Source organism: Macaca mulatta, chromosome 17, assembly GCF_049350105.2.
Source record: "Macaca mulatta isolate MMU2019108-1 chromosome 17, T2T-MMU8v2.0, whole genome shotgun sequence".
Classification (NCBI taxonomy): domain Eukaryota; kingdom Metazoa; phylum Chordata; class Mammalia; order Primates; family Cercopithecidae; genus Macaca; species Macaca mulatta.
The window spans coordinates 24,576,605-24,602,866 of record NC_133422.1 but is presented as its reverse complement, the minus strand read 5'-3'; the positions used below and the strand labels follow the sequence as shown (position 1 = coordinate 24,602,866).

The 26,262-nt window shown below is 40.7% G+C and overlaps 1 protein-coding gene across 1 annotated transcript in view; it reads right to left on the bottom strand.

Annotated features, from left to right (window-relative positions):
- Positions 1-3,096: 3,096 nt before the first annotated feature.
- Positions 3,097-26,262, bottom strand: part of GTF2F2 (general transcription factor IIF subunit 2) — a 167,715-nt gene continuing 144,549 nt past the window's right edge. The window contains 2 exon segments of the mRNA NM_001266711.2: positions 3,097-3,769; positions 21,055-21,198. Coding sequence (NP_001253640.1) covers positions 3,650-3,769; positions 21,055-21,198 — 264 coding nt within the window. The 3' untranslated portion in view covers positions 3,097-3,649.

Below are 26,262 nucleotides of genomic sequence, written 5' to 3'. Positions count from 1 at the left end.
AATGAGGTAATATTTTAGACGACTTAACATACTATGAGGCAAATATGGCCTGATAAGTGTTTATTATTATTTCACTGATATGTACTAAAAATGATGAAAATAAGCTTCCAAAGAAATTTGTTCACAGACCATTAGAAACAGTTGCACTTGTGCTGAAATCCATAAGAACTGCTCATGATACAAAAGAGTGCAATCTTTTCCCTTTTTAAAGATCCATCACTTTTTTTATTTTTTATTTTTTTTTTTTGAAGACGGAGTCTTGCTCTGTCACCCAGGCTGGAGTGCAGTGGTGCCATCTCAGCTCACTGAAACCTCCCAGGTTCAGGTGATTCTCCTGCCTCAGTCTCCCAAGTAACTGGGATTACAGGTGTGCACCACTATGCCCAGCTGATTTTTTGTATTTTTAGTAGAGACGCGGTTTCACCATTTTGGCCAGGCTGGTCTTGACCTCCTGACCTCAGGTGATCTGCCTGCCTCAGCCTCTCAAAGTGTTGGGATTACAGGCGTGAGCCATTGCACCCAGCAGATCCCTTTAGAAGTTACTGTGGTAACATGTAATTTCAAATCTTTCCAATGCCCAGCAACTATAATCTCCCCTCTCGCCTACCCAAGACGGAGTCTTGCTGTCACCCAGGTTGGAATGTAGTGGTGAGATCTCAGCTCACTGCAACCTCTGCCTCCTGGCTTCAAGCAATTCTCCTGCCTTAGCCTCCTGAGTAGCTGGGATTACAGGTGCCTGCCACCGCACCTGGCTTATTTTTGTATTTTTAGTAGAGACGGGGTTTCATCATGTTGGCCAGGCTGGTCTCAAACTCCTAACCTTGTGATCCACCTGCCTCGGCCTCCCAAAGTGCTGGGATTACAGGCATGAGCCACCACGGCCAGCCACAACTATAATCTTATTACATTTTGTCAGTTAAAGCATCCCCTCAGTGTGTGTATTAGTTGAGTTTAACAATATCATTTATTAAATATGGCCTTCCTGGCCAGGTGTGGGGGCTCACACCTGTAATCCCAGCACTTTGGGAGGCTGAGGGAGGTGGATCACGAGGTCAGGAGATCAAGACCATCCTTGCTAACACAGTGAAACCCTGTCTTTACTAAAAATAAAAAAAATTAGCCGGGCGTGGTGGCGGGCACCTATAATCCCAGCTACTCTGGAGGCTGAGGCAGGAGAATGGTGTGAACCCAGGAGGCGGAGCTTGCAGTGAGCCGAGATCACACCACTGTACTCGAGCCTGGGCGACAGAGTGAGACTCCCTCTCAAAAAAAAAAAAAAAAAAAAAATGGCTTTCCTGTCTTATGATGTGACATCTTACCAGAGGTGTGCGTCTCCTTTATCTGTTTTCCTCTCGCTCTCAGTTTATAAGGGCTTAGGATTCCTACTTTTTGATTTTTGTCAAAAGTCTGTCAGAGTAAGAGAGTCCTGAAAAAAAAGAATAAGGGAACCTGGGTAGAAGGAAAAATCTCCTCCATGGCCAGCAGCCACATTTTAATGTTAAATAAGAAAGCAATTTAAGCCAGGCGTGGTGGCTCACACCTGTAATCCCAGCATTCTGGGAGGCTGAGGTGGGTAGATCACTTGAGGTCAGGAGTTCGACACCAGCCTGGCCAACATGGTGAAACCCCGTCTCTACTAAAAATACAAAATTTAGCTGGCTGTGGTGGTGGGTGCCTGTAATCCCAGCTGCTTAGAAGGCTGAGGCAGAAGAATCGCTTGAACCTGGGAGACGGAGGTGCCAGTGAGCCAAGATCACACCACTGCACTCCAGCCTGGGCAACAGAGAGAGACTCCATCTCGAAAAAAAGCAATTTAAAAAACTTAATCAGAAACAGCATCAGTCTAGCACCTAAATTACGTATCCTACTGAAGAGATAAGTGTTTAAGAGACTCAAGCTCATGCAGTCAGGTGTGCGGAGGTAACAGGGTAAAAGAAGCAGAAGAAACCAGTTTACAAAAAAACCAAAGCACAGCTTCAAATAAGACACAGATCTGCCCTGGAAACTCTTCTGGCACAGCCACCTCATTCGATATGGTAGGCACTGTCACAAAACAAAAGACATCAGCAGAGGAGACACAAGTCTGTTTCAGGGCAGTACCACATATATAAAAGGTTTTGGGGAAGATCCATGCTATGAACCAAGCACATGGCAGGTATCCAGAATTCTCAGTTCCATATAGATTTATCAGACCATTATCCATGGGCTTCCTGACACCGAGCTTCCAGTCATCAGGAACTAGAAGGCAATGGGCATACCACATTTGGTTCCTGTACATAAGACAATTTGAGGTGGGGTGGGGAATGGGAACACCCTCCTTACTCAGAATTGTATTTTCCAGTGTGTACACAAGAATAAAAATCTTCTTAGTGCTGTTAACAATCTCAGAATTCTAAAGCTTTGCTTCTAAAAGCAAATAATATAAAAATTGCTTTTCTCAATGGATAGGTATCTCTTTGCTTTAATTATATAACATTTTCTTCAATTTTCGGCATTTGCTCCTTGTTTATTTTTATTATTTTTTTTCTTTTTTTCCTGCAAACACTATGGCAACTCGAGCATTTGCTACTTCTTGGTTGCAGCATCCAGGAGCAGCTGACAAAATGAATGAGTGAAAAACAACTTTTCCCTGTGCTTAGTTTACTTAAGCTTCTTTGTTTTGTTTGATGGTCTTGATGGTATGATTTTGGATTGCTTAATATATAATAATTTGTGCTAGAAAAAACTAACATATACATGTATTGTTTTCATTAAAAAATTAATTGAAGAGAAAGAGAAAAGCAATATTTTAATGCCCCAGGAATTGAAACTAACCTTTTCTGTCTCCACTGGACCCCTACATCCCTCTTTTGATTTGCTGGTATCATTTGCCATGTATTGGTCAATACATGTCTGCTGGGTGAGCAATAAAATTCTGGGGGCAAGCCAGTTTTGAGAAGTTTATAATCTGACTGGGGGAGACATATCTTGAAATTTTGGAAAGATACTTTACTTTTAATTATCTTAAAAGCAAACAAAAGAAACATCAATTGACCATGATTCTGCACGTTTCTCACCTCAGTATCACTACGGTAAAACAAGCTAATCATGAACACTGCCATTTCACTACAAACTTAAATGCTCTCCTTTTATTAACGTTGAGTATGAACACGAAACATGATCACCTGTTTAAAAGAAAAACACCGCTTTGTTCTTTGACAATTTCAAAATAAGGAACTTTGGCTTTTTATTCCTTTTAAGAGTTTCTGTAGTTGACTTTTTTTCTTGCTATACAATTCTCCTTGGATCTGTATTACCTCAGCTCCTCAGATCCAGCAAGGGTAGAGAGTCCTCATTTAAAAAACATTTCCTAATTGTACACATTAAAAGCTAATATTTAAGAAAAACCCTCTTAATCCTCCAACCCCTATTCCTATTGTGAGTAATCTGGTTTAATACAAGTTAAGTCTATAAATAAATTTGTTCTTTCTCCTCAAAAAAACAGTTAAGAAACTTTACAAGAATTACAGGTTTAAAAAATTTACCGAGAGAAATGAAAGTATTGTCACTTAACCATTATTAACATACGGTGTTCAAGCCTTCCAGTATCAGCGCCTATAGCACAGCATCGCCGCTAGCTGTTTCACTAGCATGCTGACGAGGAGGCTTCTCAGTCACTCTTTTCTTCTCCTTGATAGTGTCTGTACTCTGGCTTCAGCTCCCATGTGTTTTTGTGGATCCCTTTTACATTCTGAACACCAATTTCTTTTAAGATTTCCTTCAGGTACACCTAAAACAAAAACAAAACCCCTAACAAATGAGATTATAAAGGCAGGGAACAAAACTTAAAATAAGATGATATGCCGAAACACATATGCAAGTCATAAAAAGTATGATCCTAAAAGCTCAGCAAGATTTCTCTATAAGGAGGTTCAATAAACTGCCTTTTGATTCTACATGTGCGATGATAACTGCACTAAATGCACTAAAAAACTGCACTAAATATACGATCATGTGCATTAAAGGGGTTGAAAGTCCTGAATGCCAACAACTTAAAAGCTAAAATAAACAACAACGACAACAAAAAACCCCACAAAAAACACTAGATGAAATACACGAAAAAATTACTGGTCCTCACTCAATGTGACACAGTACACCAAGTGTAATCTGCCCTTGAGTTCAATGGACTCAGTTCACAGACTGAAACCAGTAGTTTCAGGAGCAGTAACATATATAAAAAATGAGTAACATTTTTGAGAATATTCTATCAAGAAAGCATATGACAGGTATCCAGAATTCTCAGTTCTCAGATGAGTTCTCAAATTTGTTATTAGGCCACCCACTTATTTTTTCCTATGCAAGAAGGAGAACTGTTATTTGTATTTACTTCTATTTGTACTTTATCCAAGCTTGCCAACACAGATAAGGGAATAAGAAGTGATAATAAGGCTGGGCTTGGTGGCTAACGCCTGTAATCCCAACACTTTGGGAGGCCGAGGTGGGCGGATCACCTAAAGTCAGGAGTTCAGGACCAGCCTGGCCACCATGGTGAAATCTCGTCTCTACTAAAAATACAAAAATTAGCCAGGCATGGTGGTAGGGACCTGTAATCCCAGCTACTAGAGAGGCTGAGGCAGGAGAATCGCTTGAACCCAGAAATTGCAGTGAGCCGAGATTGTGCCATTGCACTCCAGCCTGGGCAATAAGAACGAAACTCTGTCTAAAAAAAAAAGTGATAAGACATCCCCCAAAACTATCAGGGATGCAGCTTTGTGTTTGGCTTCTCCAAAGAAAACAGTCTGTAGTATGGTGTTTTAGGTCCCTAAAAATTCAATAAACATTTACTAAGCGATTACTATGGTCATGGAAATGATGGCTATTTAAGTGTAATACGAAACTCCACCTTTGCTTGCCAATGCTGAAGGCCAAAAAGCATTCCACAATAAGCTGACCAATATAAATTACAAAATTTCCTTCTCAGAGAAGAAAGATAATAATAATAATTACTATTATTTTGAGACGGAGTTTTGCTCTTATTGCCCAGGCTGGAGTGCAGTGGCATGATCTCGGCTCAATGCAATCTTTTGCCTCCTGGGTTCAAGCGATTCTCCTGTCTCAGCCACCTGAGTAGCTGAGATTACAGGTGCACGCCACCATACCCAGCTAATTTTTTGTATTTTTAGTAGAGATGGGGTTTCACCATGTTGGCCAGGCTGGTCTCAAACTCCTGTCCTCAGGTGATCCACCCACTTCGCCCTCCCAAAGTGCTGGGATTACAGGCCTGAGCCACCGCGCCCGGCCAAGATAATTATTTAAAAGCGACTCTTTTGTTGTTGTTGCAGAACAAAACAATCCAACAATAATTTGTGTGCGTGTGCTTCAAAGAACCAGTTACGGTATGATGATGACTCATCCCATTGATGGAAGACGTAGTTTTTCTTACTGGTTGAAATGAGACATTAATAAGAAAAATGGCCGGGCGCGGTGGCTCACGCCTGTAATCCCAGCACTTTCGGAGGCCGAGGCGGGCGGATCACAAGGTCAGGAGATCGAGACCACGGTGAAACCCCGTCTCTACTAAAAAAATACAAAAAAAATTAGCCGGGCGCGGTTGTGGGCGCCTGTAGTCCCAGCTACTCGGGAGGCTGAGGCAGGAGAATGGCGTGAACCCGGGAGGTGGAGCTTGCAGTGAGCCGAGATCGCGCCACTGCACTCCAGCCTGGGCGACAGAGCGAGACTCCGTCTCAAAAAAAAAAAAAAAAAAAAAAAGTAAAAAGAAAAATGGCTGAGAAGTTCTTGTCCGTATATTTAAGGAAGTTCTTGTCCGTATATTTAAGGTAGCGCTCTTCTCTAGCATGGTGCTAGACTACCTGCATCAGAACCTAAATAAGACTGAGCTTGGGCCTACTGAGTCAAAGTCTCTTGGGTTAGGCCCAGGAATCTGCATTTTAACAAGTGCCTAGGTGTGTATATACTAAAGTTCATGTGTATATACTAAACTCATGTGTATATACTAAAGTTCCACCACATCTGGCTTAAGGTTCTTCCAGTTCTGATACTCTAAGATCTTTGAGTCTTTAGTGTGTTGCTTCGTTCTCTGAGTCTCATCATTGCTGGAGATTACGTGCTACCAACATAATCTAATGCCACTTTACACTGACTGATACAATGCTCTAGAGTTCATAAAGTCCTTTCAGTTACGGGTAGGTTGTCACCTAGAAACATAATAGCTGATTAGTACTGGAACTACACAGAGGTTCCTCCAGGATGGCTTACAGCTCTCTCGGACAGCCTTTCCATTCCAGCAGCCAAGCCCCAGCAGGTGGCAGCAATGAACCAAATGAGCCCTGGGTTCCCCCAGGCTTGCTTGCCTCCCACACCTTCTACAGTTGGCTTCACTAGCAGACCTGTGTCAATGAGTAAGCATAAAGGCTTGAGATATCCAGGTAATAGAAAATGCAAGTCTGCCACCTGCTATTTCAAATTACATTTAAAAAAACAGGGTGCTGTTCATAAACTACTTTCTAATTGAACAGGATTTATAAATGGAAAATGATTGGTTAGGCACAAATGATTCTCTGTTTAGGTGCCAAGAATGACATCTTTGTAAAATTCCAAAGAATGGTTTATTATGAGACTGGCTAAGACGATGTTGCACAAACAACCATACAATTGTGGATGCATTGCAATGGGTCAAAAATGAAAAGAACAATTGCCAGGAGCATTTTAGCAGCTCCATAGAAAAGAAGCTCTCCTGACTTCAAGACTTGTGTGCCGATTTATAATCTAGGCCCAGAAAATGAAAAGCCTAAAAAGGGTTAAGTCTTAAGTGTACAGATTCAGTTGCTTTCATGTCCACCCTCATTTTGGCAATCTAGCAGAATATATGGAATTCTTTTTATATACGAAGGTGTCATTCTTTTTTCTTTTTAACAATAAGAGTGGAATAAGATGATCATGGTCTGTTGTCAATTTCTCAAGCAACAAAATGCAATCAGGGTCACAATGTACTGTGATAAGGGGGTAGGAGACATAAACTTCCTGATTTTTAGGATGTTCTAAACTGCAACCTAAGACCATTTTACTCTAATCAAATAAATTAGCTTGGCAGGGAAGTAGGTACAAAACATTAGCAGAGAAAGTAATAGTGACAATAGGGAAAAACAAGGTCTCTAAAGGGAAGACATGGACAGAGAAGAGAGCGAGCACATGTCCTTCCTCTGTCTAAAATATTCCAATGACTTCCCGCTTTGGGGCTACACATTAAATTCCAAACGCCTTTGAGGCATCCACTCAGGTCTGCCTTCTCCCTTTAGCCTCATCTTCCAACACTTCCCGTTACACATACTTCCCATTTCTGTATCTGCATGCTTCCGGGTTTTTCCCACGTTGTTTCCCTTTCTTGTTATGTTTATCTCCTTTCCTCAAATCTGAACCCCTCATTCTTCAAGACTAGGCCCAAAAGTTACTTTCTCAGAGAAACTTTCTCTAACAGCCTTACCTTAGATTTACATTTCACACTGCACAATCTTCGATGGTAGCTCTTATTATATTATAATCCTTTATTTATATGCCTTGCTCTCCTCTTAAATCACACGCTCCTTTTTTTGGGGGGGGGGTAGGGGATGGGGACGGAGTTTCACTCTTGTTGCCCAGGCTGGAGTGCGATGGTGCGATCTTGGCTCACCGCAACCTCCGCCTACTGGGTTTAAGCAATTCTCCTGCCTCAGCCTCCCGAGTAGCTGGGATTACAGGCATGTGCCACCACACCTGGCTAATTTTGAGTTTTTAGTAGAGATGGGGTTTCTCCATGTTGGCCAGGCTGGTCTTGAACTCCTGACCTCGTGATCCACTCTCCTCGGCCTCCCAAAGTGCTAGGATTACAGGCATGAGCCACCACGTCTGGCCACATGCTCCTGTTACAGTGCCTGCGTGCACATCACAGAGACTCAGTGTAGTTATGCAAAGTGAATAGGGTGTGCTTAAGACTGACAAAGCAGCTAAGAGGATTGCTGGGTGGTGGTGGGGGATATCACTAAGAAGGTCCATAAAAATAGACCATTCAAATTCTAGTTCATTTTTAGAACTCAAGCCGTGATCTAGTTTGAGAAACAAAAGTTTACTGACTAAACTGTACTACGTGAATCTGAATGTAATTTATTACTAAAATCTGCATTTTAGTGCTAAAATATTGTTGGTGACAAAGCCAACTGAAGAAGAGGTTTTAAAGGTTCTACCAGGATTGAAAATTACTTGGTAATCTTATTTCTCTTTTTAACATTCATATATTCACTCAAATATTTATTCCAGCATCTACAATGTGCCAAATAGAATGGTAGACACTCAGCCTCCTTCTCAGAGTTCACAGTTTAAGTTTAGCATAGAGGATGCGGGTAAAGAAAAAGGCACATTAGGCCGGGCGTGGTGGCTCATGCCTGTAATCCCAGCACTTTGGGAGGCTAAGGCGGGTGGATGACCTGAGGTCAGGAATTCAAGACCAGCCGGCCAACATGGAGAAATCTTGTCTCTACTAAAAATACAAAAATTAGCTGGGTGTGGTAGCAGGCACCTGTAGTCCCAGCTATTCAGGAGGCTGAGGCAGGAGAATCATTTAAACCTGGGAGGTGGAGGTTGCAGTGAGCTGAGATCACACCACTGTACTCCAGCATGGGCAACACAGCAAGGTTCCATCTCAAAAGAAAAAAAAAAAAGAAAAAGAAAAGAAAAAGGCATATTGGCAGGTAATTAGAAAATACAATAGAGGCACGTGTACAGGGTATTGTGAGACCACTGAGAAGGAGCACCTAACACAGCCTGCACAGAGATGCTATGTTCTTTGACGATAGATATTTGCGCATAGAAATGTTACTTTCTTTGAGGATAGGTATTTGATTATCTGACTTGAACAGCAATTCTGTGTAGAGATCTACAGAAAGGAGTTCTCCTCCTCCTACTTATTCTAAACATTGAGTGGCCGGGCGCGGTGGCTCAAGCCTGTAATCCCAGCACTTTGGGAGGCCGAGATGGGCGGATCACGAGGTCAGGAGATCGAGAGACGATCCCGGCTAACACGGTGAAACCCCGTCTCTACTAAAAAATACAAAAAAATAGCCGGGCGAGGTGGCGGGCGCCTGTAGTCCCAGCTACTCAGGAGGCTGAGGCAGGAGAATGGCGTAAACCCGGGAGGCGGAGCTTGCAGTGAGCTGAGATCCGGCCACTGCACTCCAGCCTGGGTGACAGAGCAAGACTCCGTCTCAAAAAAAAAAAAAAAAAAAAAAAAACAAAAAACATTGAGTGACTTTCCAATTAAATCTTCTGTCTAACCACCTGTATTTGAAACAAAGGATTCTAGAAGTGAGTAGATCGCCTTTATGTCACATAGGATTGGGGATATGTCTCATTACAGACTATGTGCTGAGCTGCAGCACAAGATCTGGCTCTGGTCCAGCAATTCTCCTTCAAAAGGATGTGTGGGAGAGAATTTACAGCAAGTCTGAATGCAGAGAAATAAGGGATAGAACATCACAGCTTTCTTGGAAGGAAATGGCAAGGCACATACTTGACCAAAGAGGTCAAGTGATTAGGATGTTTGTTTGCATTTGTGGGTCAAGTTAAAACTGCAGTGGGCAAAAAGCCAGAAGTCCATGGATCCACTTCCTAATTGGCCCCCAAGACTGAGACAAACCTATGTAGAGTCATAAGGCACAGTAGCCTATTATTTTAGTCTTTTGCTCCTTCCTTCCCTCCCTCCACCCCCTACCATTTCTCATATCTTCTTTTCCTCTCCTGCTCTGTCAAACAAATGGAGGACTTAATCTGCATTTCATCTTATCAGGCATTTCAGTGATAAGCATAATAATACATCAATTATATCTAAATTTGTAGATGTTCATTAAAAACATACACCTTTGACAGGGAGATGATCACCAACTATTAATGCTTTAAGTAAGTTAACAATATGACCCTGTTAGGGTTCTAGTCACAAAAGCTTCCCCAAATGGTGAGACTGAATATGCAACATGCAAACTTAAACTGATGATGGCACTGATTAATGCAGTCGACAAGGGGAAATGTACTATATGCTTTTTATAAAGTGATACAACCCCAAGAAGGGCATTATCGATTCTGTGATAATTTCAAAGTATCATTTCATCTTTACATGATTTTTTTGTGAACGACTACAACTCCTTTAAGAGATATCAACAGAACGAAAACTTACTGATGAAGATGTTAGTGACTTCAAGGCACAAAATTCTTCTGTTAAAATATAAACTACACATTAGGAAGAAACTGTGATCAAATGTGATATGGTTTGGATGTGTGTCCTCACCAAAATCTCATATTGAAATGTAATCCCCAGCGTTGGAGGTGAGGCCTGGTGAGAGGTGATTGGATCACGGGTTGGAACTCTCATGAATTAGCACCATCCCTCTGGGTACTGTCCTCACGATAGTGAGTGAGTTCTCCTGCCGTCTAGTCGTTTAAAAGTGTGTAGCATGTCCTGCCTCGCTCTCTCCTGCTTTTGCCATGTGACGTGCTTCCACCATGACTGAGTTTCCTGTGGCCTCTCCAGAAGCTGAGCAGATGCCAGTATCATACCGTACAGCCTGCAGAACCATGAGCCAATTAAATCTCTTTTCTTTATAAATTATCCAGTCTTGGGTATTCTGTTACAGCAATGCAAGAATGGCCTAATACAGAAAATGCAATAGACATTTTCACTCACTCACAGGGAAGGTGATGCTAGGAGACTTCTCTGAAACACAGACCATTTCTGCATTTTTCTTCTCCTTTTCTCCTGGTTTCACTTTTTCTTCCCCATTAGATCCTGCCTCCTATCTTCCACTCAGGGTCCCACTGTCTCCATTCCTCCCTGTAAAAACTCTAAGCAGCACACAGATGGGTGACGAAATGGTCATGGTGCAAACCCTACTCCACTTTCCCCCAGCTCTACTTTACTGCTTAATCCAAATCTTGAAAAAGCAAGTATTGCGTTAATATTTGTATGCTAGTAAATTATCTCACGTTCGTAACATCTCCTCTGTCTGGCACTGATGAAATGTTTCACGTTTGAATATTGCAGGTAAACAAAATTTACTTTCTTTAGGCCAAAACTTTTAATTTTGTTTAAAGACATGCTTCTAAATTGTATTAGGCTGGGCGTGGTGGCTCATGCCTATAATCCCAGCACTTTGGGAGGCCAAGGTGGGTGGATCACCTGAGGTCAGGAGTTTGAGAGCAGCCTGGCCAACATAGCAAAATCCTGCCTCTATTAAAAAAAATACAAAATATTTGCCAGGTGTGGTGGCAGGCACCTGTAATCCAAGCTACTTGGGAAGATGAGGCAGAAGAATCGCTTGAACTTGGGAGGCAGAGGTTGCAGTGAGCCAAGATCATGCCATTGCACCCCAGGATGTGCGATAAGAGCGAGACTCCGCCTCAAAAAAAAAAAAAAAAAAAAACATGTCTAGCAGTTCCTCAGAAGGCTAAACAAAGCTACCATGTGACCGAGCAATTCCACTCCCAAGAGATATGAAAACATATATTCACATGAGAATTTGTACACAAATGTTCATAGCACCCTTATTCACAATAGCCCCAAAGTAGAAACAACCCAAACGTCCAACCCAAATGTACCAATGTATAAACAAAATACGGTATATATACACTATAATACATATTTGCAAACAAAAAGAAATGAAGTACAGTCAGCCTTCCATATTCTTGGGTTACACATCCACGGATTCAACCAATGGCAGATCAAAAATATTCTGATTCTTTTCTTAATGCATCTGTACTGAACATATACAGACATTTTTGGGTCACTATTCCCTAAGCAATATAGTATCACAATTATTTACATAGCATTCACATTGTATTATATATTACAAGTAATCTAAAGATTTAAAGTATACTGGAGGATGCATGTAGGTTATGTATAAAAAAAGATGCTGGAGAGGATGTGGAGAAATAGGAACACTTTTACACTGTTGGTGGGACTGTAAACTAGTTCAATGATTGTGGAAGACAGTGTGGCGATTCCTCAAGGACCTAGAACTAGAAATACCATTTGACCCAGCCATCCCATTACTGGGTGTATACCCAAAGGATTATAAGTCATGCTGCTATAAAGACACATGCACACATATGTTTACTGCGGCACTATTCACAATACCAAAGACTTGGAACCAACCCAAATGTCCATCAATGACAGACTGGATTAAAAAATGTGGCATATATACACCATGGAACACTACGCAGCCATAAAAAAGGATGAGTTCATGTCCTTTGTAGGGACATGGATGAAGCTGGAAACCATCATTCTGAGCAAACTATTGCAAGGACAGAAAACCAAACACTGCATGTTCTCACTCATAGGTGGAAACTGAACAATGAGATCACTTGGACACAGGGTGGGGAACATCACACACTGGGGCCTATCATGGGGTTGGGGGAGAGGGGAGGGATAGCATTGGGAGAAATACCTAATGTAAATGATGAATGAATGGGTGCAGCACACCAACATGGCACATGTATACATATGTAACAAACCTGCACATTGTGCACATGTACCCTAGAACTTAAAGTATAATAATAATAAAAAGAAAAAACACCATTTTATATCCAGAACTTGATCATCCTTGGATTTTAGTATTTGCAGAAGGTCTCACAGCCAATCTCTCATGAATACTGAGGACAGCTGTACTGGTATGTGCCACAACATGGATAAAACATAAAAATATTATGTCTAAGTTAAAGAGGCCAGGTTTAAGAGATCACATATCCATACATATTAATGTCCAGAGAAAATCTATAGAGACAGAAAGTAACACTAGTGGTTCCCTGTAGGGGAGAGAAAGGAAATGGAGAAAGGAAATGGAGAAGAGACAGGAGTGACTAGTAATGGGTATGAAGTTTCTTTTTAGGGTGATGGAACTGTTCTAAAATTGATTATGGTGTTGGTTGCACAACTCTATGAATATACTAAAGTCCACTGAACTATACTTTAAAAAAAATTTTTTTTTTGAGACAGGGTCTCCCTCTCCCAGTCATTCAGGCTGGGGTACACTGGCACGATCCGGGCTCACTGCAACCTCTGCCTCCCAAGTAGCCGGGGACTACAGGCACGCGCCACCATGCCTGGCTAATTTTTCAGTTTTTTTGTGGAGACGGGATTTTGCCATGTTGCCCAGGGCTGGTCTCGAACTCCTGGACTCAAGTGATCTGCCTGCTTTAGCTTCCCAAAGTGCTGGGGATTATAGGTATGAGCCAACGCATCTGGCCTGAACTTATACACTTTTAAGAAAGTATAAATTGGCCAGGCGCGGTGGCTCACGCCTGTAATCCCAACACTTTAGGTGATCAAGGCGGGCAGATCATGTGGTCAGGAGATCAAGATCATCCTGGCTAATACAGTGAAACCCCGTCTCTACTAAAAATACAAAAAAATTGGCTAGGTGTGGTGGCATGCACCTGTAATCCCAGCTACTTGGGAGGCTGAGGCAGGAGAACTGCCTGAACCTGGGAGGCGGAGGTTGCAGTGAGTTGAGATAGCGCTACTGTACTCCAGACTGGGTGACTGAGTGAGACCCCATCTCAAAAAAAAAAAAAATAATAATTTTGTGTGTATGTATATGTGTGTGTGTGTGTGTATATATATATATAATTTGTACTAAAAATAAAAGGTTTTAAATGGAGAGGAAAAAGGGAGGACACTTCAGCTTATAACAACAGATTAAGATGACTATTTTTATTATCCAATTATCTGGGTAAAGTAATATATCCAATAAACAGTGGCTGGCTCTGTATGTTAATCTATAATTGAATTAGCTGTCTTGGGACATTCCAAAAAGAAGAAATGGCTCTGTAATGCCACAATACAGAACTGAAGAAGGCCAGTGCTGACACTACAAGGTCCTCTGCCAGTTGGTTTATCCTCTGGTATTTGAATCCACCTGCTCAGACAGAGAAATGGGAGGCTTTGAACACCAATTCAAAACCACAGAATAATGTTTTCTTAAATGCAGAGCCCAACACAAAGAAAATTATTTCTTTCCTGAGGGAAATTATTTCCATAGAGGTGGCAAGCCTAAAACCAAGTCTTTCTAGTGTATTCAGGAATTAAATAAAACCATCAGCAGACAGTTAATAAGCTTAAAAATTTTAGCCGGGCATGGTGGCGGGTGCCTATAATCCCAGCTGCTCAGGAGGCTGAGACAGGAGAATCACTTGAACCTGGGAAGTGGAGGCTGCAGTGAGCCGAGATAGTGCCACTGCACTCCAGCCTGGGCCACAGAGCAAGACGCCATCTCAAAAAAAAAAAAAAAAAAAAAAAAAAAAAGGCATATATATATATATATTTTACCTCTCTTTAAAATCAAGCGGGACTGGAAGGATGGTATGGAGATTTTATTGGTAAGGGCATTTTTCAGAAAATATAATTTTTGTGGCCTACTGCTTAATTAAAAATTCAATGTAAATTCTATATACAAATAAATACCAAACTTTGTTTACTGGGTACCTATCCCAGATACTGCTCTTATCCATGTAATAATATCTTACATAAAATTCTGACTCATTTGTTTATATTACTAAATTCACCCCAAATTTCACCTCATTCAGGAAGAGGTAAAAAGCGAACAAGGGCCAAATGCTGTGGCTCATGCTTGCAATCCCAGCAATTCTGGAGGCTGAGGCAGGAGGACTGCTTGAGGCCAGCAGTTCAAGACCACAGCAAGCAACATAGTAAGACTCTGTCTCCACAAAAATTTTTTAGAAACTTAGCCAGGTGTGGGCTGGGCATGGTGGCTCATGTCTGTAATCCCGGTACTTTGGGAGGCAGAGGTGGGTAGATCATGAGGTCAGGAGTTCAGGACCAGCCTGGCCAAGATGGTGAAACCCCGTCTCTACTTAAAAAATAAGAAAATTAGCCAGGCGTGGTGGCAGGTGCCTGTAATTCCAGCTACTCGGGAGGCTGAGGCAGAGAACTGCTTGATCCCGGGAGGCGGAGGCTGCAGTGAGCCGAGATTGCGCCACTGCACTCCAGCCTGGGCGACATAGTGACACTCTGTCTCAAAAAAAAAAAAAAAAAAAAAAAAAAAAAAATTCAGCCAGGTGTGGTGGGGCATGGCTGTAGTCGTAACTACTCAAGAGGCTGAGGTGGAAGAACTGCTTGAGCCCAAAGGTCGAAGTGACAGTGAGCTATGATCATGCTATGAGCTATGGAGCTATGAGCACTCCAGCCTGGGTCACAGAGCGAGACCCTGTCTCTCTATTATTTATTTATTTTGAGACAGGGTCTCGCTCTGTCACCCAGGCTGGAGTAGAGTGACACAATCTTGGCTTACTGCAAGTTCTGCCTCCTGGGTTCAAGCAATTCTCCCAACCTCAGCCTCCAGAGTAGTTGGGACTACAGGTATGCACCACCGCTCCCAGCTAATTTTTGCATTTTTTGTAGAGTTGGGGTTTCACTACGTTGTCCAGGCTGGTCTTAAACTCCTGAGCTCAAGCAATCCTCTCACTTCGGCCTCTCAAAGTGCTAGGATTACTCACATGAACCACCTCACCTGTCCAGACCCTGTTTCTAAAAAAAAGAGCCAAAACAAAACCATATAAGAAGTTAAAAGGGGAAATGTTACTGTTCCATAATAAAGTTGGTAGTAGATCATTGATCCTTCTATTAAAATCACTATTCAAAAAGAAAGTATTAAAATTTTATAAATGTGATTAAATTTCACCCACTTATAGTCAACATAGTTGACAGTTTATTTTATATCACATTTCATAGTCTAAAACTTTTAATTAAGGCTCTACTTCATAAATTAGCAAATAATTATTTCTTAAAAGCAGTCTTAAAGAGGGCTGTCACTAATCAATATGCTCTGTTGGGAAACTGTCTTTTTTTAAAATATAAAAAAATACATATTTAAAATATAAAAATATAAAAATTTAAAAATAAAAATTTCCAGTTATAGGAAAAATGAAAAGAAAAAAGGAACCAAGTGAATATATGTCAGTGCAAAGCATTATAATAAAAACAGCACTTATTAAGTAGTAGTAAATTTGAGAATAAGCTTCAAACATTAAAAACACCTATTTTTCCTTTTGGAGTAGAAACTGAACTAAGATAAAGCTTAAATTCTACACTCTACATATTCTCATACCTGGTTTAGGATTAATGATGATGATTCTTAATAATATAGAAATTAGAAAGCAGCCTGCCTGATGGGCAGATCACCTGAGGTCAGGAGTTTGAGACCAATCTGGCCAACATGGCAAAACCCCGTCTCTACTAAAAAATACAAATATTAGCCAGGCATGGTGGTGCATGTCTGTAGTCCCAGCTACTTGGGGGCGCTGAGGCAGAAGAATTTATTGAACCCGGGAGGCGGAGGTTGCAGTGAGCTGAGATCGTGCCACTGCACTCAAGCCTGAGGACAAAGCAAGACTCTGTTTCAAGAAAAAAAAAAAAAAAAAAAAAATTAGCCGGGTGTGGTGGTGGGCGCCTGTAATCCCAGCTACTCGGAAGGCTGAGGCAGAAGAATTGCTTGAACTAGGAGGTGGAGGTTGCAGTGATCTGAGATTGTACCACTGCACTCTAGCCTGGGCAACAGAGCAAGACTATCTCAAAAAAAAAAAATAAATAAATAAAAATAAAAATAAATAAATAAAATAAAAGAAATAAAAACAAAAGTAAAAATAAACTTTTCTGAATCCTGACCTGAAATTGGATAGGTGGTGCAAAAGGAAATTAAGCGGTCCAGTTCTAATCAGGGCTAGTTTTCAATGACACTTTTTAATACAAATATGCTGTAGAGGAACACTGGTAAATGAACACTGTTAGACAGAAAACAGAGTGTTGAAGCTCAAAGTGGTATTGGCAGTTTGGTGTTTCAAAGGGAGCAATTAGATAAAAGTTTTTCATGATTTGTATCTTCAAAGGAAATGCTGTAAATGCTTCTATTTGACAGATAAAACAAAATGTGAAAAAAGCTAGACATAACCCATTCAAAGTTAAAAACCAGAGTACCAGGAGAAATAATAGGCCTCCTGAAATCTTCTATTTTTAAGGGGGAAAAATCCAGAAGTTAAACCCTATAAAAATATCTGGTATGGTTTGTATATCTGTCCCTTCTAACACTCACGTTAAACTTAATTCCCAATGTGGCAGTAGTAAGAACTGGGCCTTTGAGAGGTGACTAGGTCATGGGGGTTCTGCCCGTTCATAGATTAATGGGTTATCATGGGAGTGGGATTGGTGGATTTATAAAAAGAGGAAGAGGAAGAGGAAGAGAGACCTGAGCTGGCACACTCAGCCTCCTCACTATGTGATGTCCTGTGCTGCCTCAGGGCTCTGCAGAGTCCCCACCAGCAAAAGCCTCTTACCAGATGTGGTCCTTTGACTCAGTACTTCTTAGACTCCAAAATTTTAAGAAACAAATTCTTTTGCTTTAAAATTGCCCAGCTTCAGGTATTCTATCATAAGTAACAAAAAACAGACTAAGATAATATCTCTTTAAATGGATACTATGTCCCTGACTTTATATCAGTTACCACAGCTTGGCCTCCTTTATGAGTAACTTCCTTTTTTTTTTTTTTTGAGACTGAGTCTCACCTCTGCCACCCAGGCTGGAAGTGCAGTGGCGCAATCTTGGCTCATTGCAAGTTCCACCTCCTGGGTTCACGCCATTCTCCTGCCTCAGCCTCCTGAGTAGCTGGGACTACAGGCACCCGCCATCATGCCCAGCTAATTTTTTGTATTTTTAGTAGAGACAGGGTTTCACCATGTTAGCCAGGATGGTCTCGATCTCCTGACTTTGTGATCTGCCCACCTCGGCCTCCCAAATTGCTGGGATTACCGCGCCCGGCCCTCGATGAGTAACTTTCGCTCTTTCTAGTTGCTTATGTAAGTCAGTCACATATTGGCAAATAAGAGAAAAAGATGGGACCTAAGCACAGTTTCTCTTTTTTTTTTTTTTTTTTTTTTTGAGACGGAGTCTCGCTCTGTCACCCAGCCCAGGCTGGCGTGCAGTGGCGCGATCTCGGCTCACTGCAAGCTCCGCCTCCCGGGTTCACGCCATTCTCCTGCCTCAGCCTCCCGAGTAGCTGGGACTACAGGCGCCCACAACCGCGCCCGGCTAATTTTTTGTATTTTTAGTAGAGACGGGGTTTCACCGTGGTCTCGATCTCCTGACCTTGTGATCCGCCCGCCTCGGCCTCCCAAAGTGCTGGGATTACAGGTGTGAGCCACCGCGCCCGGCAAGCACAGTTTCTCTAGCCAATAATTTTGCTTATAGAAATGAAGGTTTTAGCCAGGAACAGTAGCTCACGGGTAATCTCAGCACTTTGGGAGGCTGAGGCATGTAGATCACCTGAGGTCAGGAGTTCAAGACCAGCCTGGCCAACATGGTGAAACGTCGTCTCTACTAAAAATACAAAAATTAGCCAGGTGTGGTGGTGGGCGCCTATAATCCCAGCTACTCAGGAGGCTGAGGCAGGAGAATCGCTTGAACCTGGCAGGTGGCGGTTGCAGTGAGCAGAGATTGTGCCATTGTACTCCAGCCTGGGCAACAAGAGCAAAATTCCATCTCAAAAACAAACAAACAAACAACCCCCTCCCCCACCAAAAAAAATTATAATTTGAACATACTGGCAAATTTTATATTATTACATATGTTGTGAACTAAATATTAAATATATAAGTAATGTATTAAATGTATTTAAGTACTTTGTCCAGGACTATTTGGCTAAATGGTAGAGCCGGGACTTGAATTGAGATCTCATACTCCAAATCCAGGGTTCTTTCTATTATACCAGGACATCCCTTTTCCTGGACCACAGATCTTCATGCTAGAATAGATTCCTCAAGTCTCTTGGGTACTGATGACCATTAGTACAGATTCACTTATGTCCTGGGATCCTTTTAAAGGGGGATAGTTGCCTACTTGGGGGAGAGCTAGGCTTTGGCAATTTTCTTTCCCAGTCAATGGACTGGAATCCATGCTGACCACTTTCTGCCCTCTCCTCTAGGTGGAGGTAACCCTACCTCTGGCCTACACCCAGCCTGGGGAAGGCATTCCACACTTTCTTGGCACTCTTTCCCCCAACTTCACTATAAATGACGTGAGAGGCCTGCCAAAATCCATCTGAAGAAAATATGGTGGGCCCTTGGAGACTGAGGACTTTCTTTTTTCAAATCAATTCATGAGATATTTACTGAATTTTTACCATATTTTACACTATGGGGTGTATGAATATTTAGGGACAGGAATAGCATACAACTCTGCCTTCAAGAATCTTACGTTTATTGAGGCAATTTAGTCTCTAAATAATAAAACTATTATTTAAAAAGTTAGTTTCAATATCAGTGGCTTCTATGAGAATTTGATACAAACTATGGATGATATGTTCCCCAGAAAAATCCATATATTTTTGCACATATTCAGGATATTCAGGAACTTAATGGATCCCCTGAAGTCCACCCACTGGTTAGGAATTAAGAAGTTCTGTTGTAAGAGATTCACTGAGTACTACCATATAAAAAATATCTTAACCAAAACCAAAAGACATACTAGTAATCCTTTTTCTTTGATGCAAAATGAATAAACCTTATATCCCATGTGAAGGCAAAGAAACTTTTCCCTAATCATCTGAATGCCCCTCTACAAGTGATTATTTTCCATATCTAATTTTTTGTGCTTAATTCCATGAGAATCTCTTGTCTGTTTTCAGAGTTTCTGGAATGGTCTTTACATACAGATGTATATACACATATGCACACACAAAGATAAATTTCATTAAAACAGAAGAAACACAGCTTGGCTAATGAATTAGTGTATTTCAAAAAAATTTTTTAATCTAGCTTAGAATGCTGTTTCTAAGGCTTTGATGCCAAAGGGAGTGAAGTCATTGGGATGAATTGATAATACTGCACCATGAACACTTTCTTCTGATTAAAAAGTAAATCTTTTGGAATTTAAATTTCTTAACAAAAAGTGAAAGGTTGATGTACAATGGTAAAGAAATCTCTGCAGAAGAAACTGTATAATGAACACTAAAATTTCATAAATAATTTCCTAAAGCTTTGTATAAATTTAAAAAAATCAAGTTATTTCACAAATAGGTTATTTGGTTATGTTAAGATTTTTAAAAAATTGGTTATTTTGTTACATATTCTGAATCAAATAAATGGAGCAGCAAGAATCAACATATTCTTGAGTATACTGGCAGAGTGGACAAAATGGTAAAGCAAATGAGATAAAAAGAGTTTCCATTCAATTTTCTCAAACCTATAAGTAAATACTTAATCTGATACTGTGGTAACATACGGTGGAGAAAGTTAAATGGAAAACAATGTGACTCAAAGACTAGAGAAAGAATTTAGATTTCTTATTGTTACTATCATTTTAAATGGATTATTAATGCAAATTACTAGTAAATGCACAAAAGCCTAGAGAAGAGATAAAAACGACTATTTATAAAACAAAGATAAACTTTCTAAAATACCAATTTGTTAAATTTGTCCTGAAAAATGGGGAACAGGCCAACCTAATCACAATCTCTGCAAGCATAACGAAGTGCAGTTCAGCTCAGGTTTAAAAGGACCTACTTAGATTCTAATTAAAAAAAAAAAAATCCACAGAGAACAATCCACAAGACAGGGATAAACCCTCCCACAATGACAAAACAGTATAATTCTTTCAAGAATGTGATTCTTCTATGAGGCACGTTTTCCAAAAAAAGGGAAGGAGTTAAGCTTTTTCAGAGGAAGACAGGGAAACAAAATAAAGACCAGAAATGCTATCAACAGATTTCAGGCTTAATGTCAAGAATAAATGAACACGAGGACAACTTCTTTTCTTCATAAAGAATTGTTGATATTAAGTGTACTAAAATCTAAAATAAAAACTGCTGTTACCAAAAAATGGCTGCATTAAGGCATCTTTTCTGACTGTTGTCATAAAATTTGTCATTAGCATAGGTAAATATGAACGAAACCATGTATGATACACTTTCAGTAATGTCATGTTCATGAAGGAGGGCATATTCAAAGGATTAGTATGAACATATACATACCACAGGTTGTTTTGTGATGTCCACCAAGTCCTTAAGATTATAGTATTGATGTTTCTCAAAGGCTGAAAATAGCATGTCTAAAACATGTTGTTTATCAGCTCGAGCTCGCTTTCCGTCTTCTTTCTTTTTCCTTTCATATTCAATCTATATGCAAACAGCAAAGGAAATAAAAGCATCAATTCAACATGCTCACTCTGAAACACAGGCATTCTCTCTCTCTCTTTTTTTTTTTTGAGACAGAGTTTTGCTCTTGTTGCCCAGGCTGGAGTGCAGTGGCACGATCTCAGCTCACTGTAACCTCTGCCTCCTGGGTTCAAGCGATTCTCTTGCCTCAGCCTCCCAAGTAGCTGGGATTATAGGTGCCCGCCACCACACCTGGCTGATTTTTTGTATTTTTTTTTTTTTTTTTTTTTGAGAGAGTCTCGCTCTGTCGCTCAGGCTGGAGGGCAGTGGCGCGATCTCGGCTCACTGCAAGCTCCGCCTCCCGGGTTCACGCCATTCTCCCGCCTCAGCCTCCCTAGTAGCTGGGACTACAGGCACCCGCCACCACGCCCGGCTAATTTTTTGTATTTTTGGTAGACACGGGGTTTCATCATGTTGGCCAGAGTGGCCTGGAACTCCTGACCTCAGGTGATCCACCCGCCTCAGCCTCCCAAAGTGTCGGGATATCAGGTATGAGACACCACACTTGCCCAGGCATTCTCTTTTTAGTCATTCATTAATGACTAGATTTTAAGTTTCGAGGCAGCAGGCCTCTGAACAGTAGTTCAGAACCTGGGACCTGTTACTCCTAGGGGTCCCCATATCTTTAAGGCTCTAAATTAGTAATAATTCCAGTCACTTTCATTATCCCCTCAAGTTTTATGTAACGCGTAATGTGCCCATTTCCCCCCAAAAAGGCCTTTTGCCAAAACTGTATCAATTCAGTGTGGTTAACTGGTTAGCTTGTGTTGATCGAAAACTCTAACTTGTAGTTCTTTTGTTTTTGATTAACAGTAAAACAGTTTATTGAACAGATTCAGTGTCGTAGGTCACATCTTTCAAACGTGGGGTTCTTGGAGGCAGGCAGATCATAGAACAGGTTCTTTACAGAGTGAAAAGTTCGGGAAGCATTGGTAAAAAGGAAAGGACATGGACCTTTTCTCATCCTGACCCTGTGCAACCTCCTTGAACCTGTTTCTCTTCCCATACAATAAAGTTAGTTTAACAAGAGAAAGGAGTAAGTATATACTTATCACCTCAGGCACAAGCAAAACATTTTTCTGAAATTCCCATTTAAAACTTCATGTGACCTCTAAATTCACCTGTATAATACATCTTTATTTTTAACATGGAAATAAAAAACAGAGTATCTCCTGTCCAAATAAAAATGACACGTCAGGACCATGTGTTATGTTTATCCTGTAGTTTTGTGTACCTCCATGCATGCCAGCTTAGAAAGCAGTGGTACTAACACAATGAAGAAGTTCCCTCCTACTGTTACCATCCTGGAACTGTTCATTTGTAAAATATTACTCTTTTTACTGAAAATATGCAAGTTCTGTTCAATTACTTAGTTAATTGAGACATTTGTTTGTTTGTTTTTAGGAACACTTCACTTGTATAAACCATCAGAAACTTGTTGAAGGGGCCAACCTGGTGAAGAAAGCATCAATAGGCTGGGTGGAAACTGCCAGAGAATAATGTCCTGTGTGTCAGCTGAAATAATTATAATCTGGGGACTAGCTTCAAAAACAATGAAATACATTTCAAAACTTACAAATAAATTGTTCCATAAATTTCAGCCTCAGGTAGTTAGGCTTACTCTATTTTAACAATAAGGATTTGTTATAAAGGATAACATTTAGTTTCTACTGATTTATTGATATTAAAACTAAAAATACATCTTATGAGAGACTGTCAAATTAGTGGTAAAAGGTAACTCTGACAACCTTGAGTATCTACTTTTTAGTTAAATAAAGGTAGGAGTGAGACAAAGGGAAAGGACTCGATCTTCATTTTTTGATATGTACGAACTGGGAATAAAACTCCAACTCCACCGAGCTTCAGCAGATTAAGCATGACGATATGCTAGGCATTGTGCTGAGATATGGGTGTGCTAAGATATGGAGACAGTAAGACAGCCTTCTCTTTCTAAAATGGCTTTAAATGGATTACAATGATTAGAGAGGGGAGGGCCTTGAACGTTTTAAATGCAGTAATGGACAAAGAGCTACCTAGGACAAGATCATCATGCTGAAAAAAAATGCAAATGAATGACATAGATTGTATTGTTGGGGAAGACTGAAATCCAGCCAGTTTCAAATTTTTTTTTTTTTTTGAGATGGAGTCTTGCTCTGTTGCCCAGACTGGAGTGCAGTGGTGCAATCTCGGCTCACCACAACCTCCACCTCCTCAGTTCAAGCCATTCTCCTGCCTCAGCCTCCGGAGTAGCTGGGATTACAGGTGTGCCCGACCATGCCTGGCTAATTTTTGTATTTTTAGTAGAGACGGGGTTTCACTATGTTGGTCAGGCTGGTCTTGAACTCCTAACCTCGTGATCCGCCCGCCTCAGTCTCCCAAAGTGCTGGGATTACAGGCACGACCCACCATGCCTGGCCTCAGTCTCAAGTTAAATTCAGGAAATAGCAAAGAGAACTGATGATATACTGTTTCTACCTTCAGTAGGCTGTTGTGTAAAATCACTGGAGAAGCTAGGAAGTTTAACAAGAAAAATGTTTTCAAATAAGCCCACTGGTAAAGTAAGATGACCTACTTTACAGAGGGCACACATTCTAGTTGGCTGTGGAGAGAAAACTTTTTAAATGTTGTTGTCAAATTGTCCCAACCCAGAGTCACGTGTCAGATGCAAGAGGACCTGAATCAAAGGTAAAAATTAAGAATTAGAAAAGAACTTTAAAATCAATACTAGGGATAAGAGTAAGGGTCAGATTAAGTTGTAATTAGTAATGTTAATGAATAGTAAGAAAATTACCGAATTCTACCCAGATTTTTCAAAAAATCACGGGGCCAGGCGCGATGGCTCACTCCTATAATCCCAGCACTTTGGGAGGACAAAGCAGGCGGATTGTTTGAGGTCAGGAGTTCAAGACCAGCATGGCCAAGTCTCTGCTAAAAATACAAAAAAATTAGCTGGGCGTGGTGGCACACGCCTGTATTCCCAGCTACAGATTCTGAGGCTGAGGCAGCAGAATCGCTTGAACCCAGGAGATGGAGGTTGCAGTAAGCCAAGATTGTGCCACTACACTCCAGTCTTAGCAACAGAGTGATTCTGTCTCAAAAAAAAAAAAGAAAAAAAATATTGGTTTACACGCTTCAATCTCAAATTGAAGTTAATGTTAAAACTAGAAAAACAGATTAAAAATATATGCTTATCTTTCTGTGCTAACCATGTACATCACTGGTTTAATTCCTGGGGGTACTGCAGCCTACCTCTACACTTGCCTAGTAAACAAAAACTTTTTTTTTTTACACTCCAAAATATTTCTTAATTGTTTACTTATCAAGATAAACTCTTTCTCAGCCTACATATTCATGTTTCATAGTTCCCGAACACAAGTCAGTGACAAACTTCCATGTGATTCAATCCAAGCAAATTTTTTATATTCCCAAACCACTTTGCACTCAAAGATACCAGCCTTCCTCATGGCCTCAATATCTTTCTTTTTTTTTTTTTTGAGACGGAGTCTCGCTGTGTCTCCCAGGCTGGAGTGCAGTGGCATGATCTCGGCTCACTGCAATCTCCGCCTCCCGGGTTCAAAACCCAGCCTCTACAAAAATTACAAAAATTAGCCAGGCGTGGTGGCACTCACCTGTAGTCCCAGCTCTTTGGGAGGCTGAAGTGGGAGGATCACTTGAGCCCAGGAGACAGGAGCTGCAGTGAGCTCAGAATGCACCAATGCACTCCAGTCTGGGCAACGGAGTGACACCCTGTCTCAAAAATAAAATACAGATTTAACTAATACTGTACTACAAAAATATTATTGTTTTAATTTAATTAGTTAACTAATTAATTTTAGAGATAGGATCTCACTCTGTCGCCCAGGCTAGAGTGCAGTGGTGTGATCATAGCTCATTACAGCCTCAACCTCCTGGGATCAAATTATTCTCCTGCCTCAGCCTCCCAACTAGCTGGAACTACAGGGGTATGACACCAAACCCAGCCAATTAAAAAATTTTTTTTGAAGAGATAGGGTCTGGCTATACTGCCCAGGCTGGTCTCAAACTCCTGGCCTCAAGTGATCTTCTAACCTTGACATCCTAAAGTGCTAGAATTACAGGCATGACCCACTGCACCCAGCCATTAAATTTTTTTTTGATAATGTCTAAGATAGGCTCATAACCCAAATTCTGCTCTGTGGTATCAGATAAGTAGTTTCAGTGTATGTGTAATTATCAAAGGGGATTTAAATGATTTCCATGGCCATTAAGTTGTTAATAAACTTATAGTTAGGACAAAACCAAGGTCACTGAGGTAATTTTTTAAAATTAAACAGTGCAGAAATGATAATCTTAATACTATATTCACAACTTGACACTACAAATAAACTTAACTGTACAAATAAACTACCAATGATATGAACTATTCTCTTTAGGAGAAGATTGCAGTTTTGAGATAATGTTATTTCTTCTCTTTTTAGCTCTTTGCCTTTTGGGCATTTTGTTTCTCAGTGGAGCTCAGGCACTGTAAGGAAATGATATTAAAGCAGTCAGATATCTAACTTGTTGGCAGCCACTAAAAATCTTAGTAAGACTGGAGTAGAAACAGCTTTTATATTGTGTGAATTTTAATTACCAATCTTCTATCCAATGATCACAGACCACTGTGCAACTGACTGTACAGAAATAAATGTCAATTCAGAAAGCACTTTAGTCTTCAGTTACAAATTTTTACCAAAATATCCATCATATACAATTAATTTTCACAACAGAACACAAATTATTGTTTTTTTTTTGAGATGGAGTCTTGCTTTGTCACCCAGGCTGGAGTGCAGTGGTGCAATCTTGGCTCTCTGCAACTTCAGCCTCCCAGGTTCAAGTGATTATCCTGCCTCAGCCTCCCAAGTAGCTGGGACTACAGACGCGTGCCACCACACCTGGCTAATTTTTTGTATTTTTAGTAGAGAAAGGGTTTCACCATGTTAGCCAGGATGGTCTTGATCTCCTGACCTCATGATCCGCCCACCACGACTTCCCAAAGTGCTGGGA